General features: G+C 44.0%; 1 protein-coding gene across 1 annotated transcript in view; it reads right to left on the bottom strand.

Annotated features, from left to right (window-relative positions):
* Positions 1-177: 177 nt before the first annotated feature.
* The window catches only part of CSUI_008354 (protein phosphatase), a 7686-nt gene continuing 6546 nt past the window's right edge, over positions 178-1317 (bottom strand). The window contains exon 7 of the mRNA XM_068068488.1: positions 178-569. Within this exon, the coding sequence (XP_067919536.1) occupies positions 465-569 (105 nt within the window). The 3' untranslated portion in view covers positions 178-464. The remainder of the gene's footprint in view (positions 570-1317) is intronic.

The following is a 1317-nucleotide window of genomic DNA, read 5'->3' as shown; positions in this document are numbered from 1 at the left end:
TGAACTGGGGGAAGTCGTATGAGTGTTGTAGTGACTTCAAACAGATTTGGGGACAATGTAGAACGTGTGCGGTGGGTTCCGGAGGTTCTAAACTCGAACCAAGGGGAGTGTTGAGGGAGCATAGGGAATAGCAGGGGGAGTCTGGTTTTCTTTGAAAAAGATCTCATTAAAGAGAAGACAGAAAGAAAGAAGAGAGAAGGCAGAGAGAAAGAGAGAGGAAAAGCGTCTCCGGTCTCCTCCTTCACAAGAGTACCCCAAGCTGATATAAACAGCATAAGAATCTACATACAATAGCATACATACATACACCTACATGTACGTATGTATATAGAGGTAGACAGATAGATAGATCTAGATGTACCGAGATGGGCCGGCACCTCTGGTAAGAGGGCGAGTCATCGGAAGCAAGAGACCGCAGAGCCGTGTTGGCCAAGCCATCCCTTCGTTTTCTTTTCTTCTCTTTATCAGAGATAGATGATAAGGGCCGTAATATCGTCAACAACGTTGTGTTCCTCATCGATCCATCGCTTCCACGCTTCTCTTGCTAAAAATTCGCAGGCGTCTTGCACCTGTACAGAGACGCGTGACACGCACAAAGATACATACATACATAGACGTGGGTACATATCTATATCTACACACCGACATATGGAGATGCGGTCTTGAGAGTATTCGAGAGAGAGAGAAAGATGACTCTGAAAAGAAACAAAGAGTAGAAGTGATACCCCAGGTAAGCGAGAGATACATAAAGGATAAGAGATCTTTCTATTCTCTTTTTTTCTCTTCTTCATCTGTCATATCTGTGAGATGTGAGCTGTAAAGATCTCTTCCTAGTACCGTGCGTAAACCGTCGTCTTTACACGTATATATTGATAGATACAGACATAGGTAGAGGGGGTAGGCAGATGTAGGCGCTGTACCAAGAGACGCATACATACGTGTATGTCCGTACTTTCACATTTTTTACCTATATCTATGTATACACCGAGAGCGAGGGAGAGAGCTAATGATCTGCATGCTTATGTACGATGTATAGAAGGGGGTATGGCCTCTGTATGGGCGAAGACTTTCTTCTCTTTTATTTCGAGTGAAAACGCGGGCCTAGCCGAAAAGAGAAGAAGAAGACCACAACGAGAATGATAAGAAGAAGGATAGATGCTGGCTCTTCACATTTTTACATATCTTCTTCTTTCATCCATACACATCGTAGACACCTCACATCTTCATATATAAACCTCAGGAGCGCCGAGGAGAGGAGCAGCCGCAGGACAGCACTCCCCCTCTCTCTCTATATATATAGATATAGACAGATAGATA

The sequence above is a fragment of the Cystoisospora suis genome, assembly GCF_002600585.1.
Source record: "Cystoisospora suis strain Wien I chromosome Unknown contig_4661, whole genome shotgun sequence".
Taxonomy (NCBI): Eukaryota; Apicomplexa; class Conoidasida; order Eucoccidiorida; family Sarcocystidae; genus Cystoisospora; species Cystoisospora suis.
Note: the sequence above shows the minus strand (reverse complement) of the source record. Positions and strands in the feature narration are given on the sequence as shown.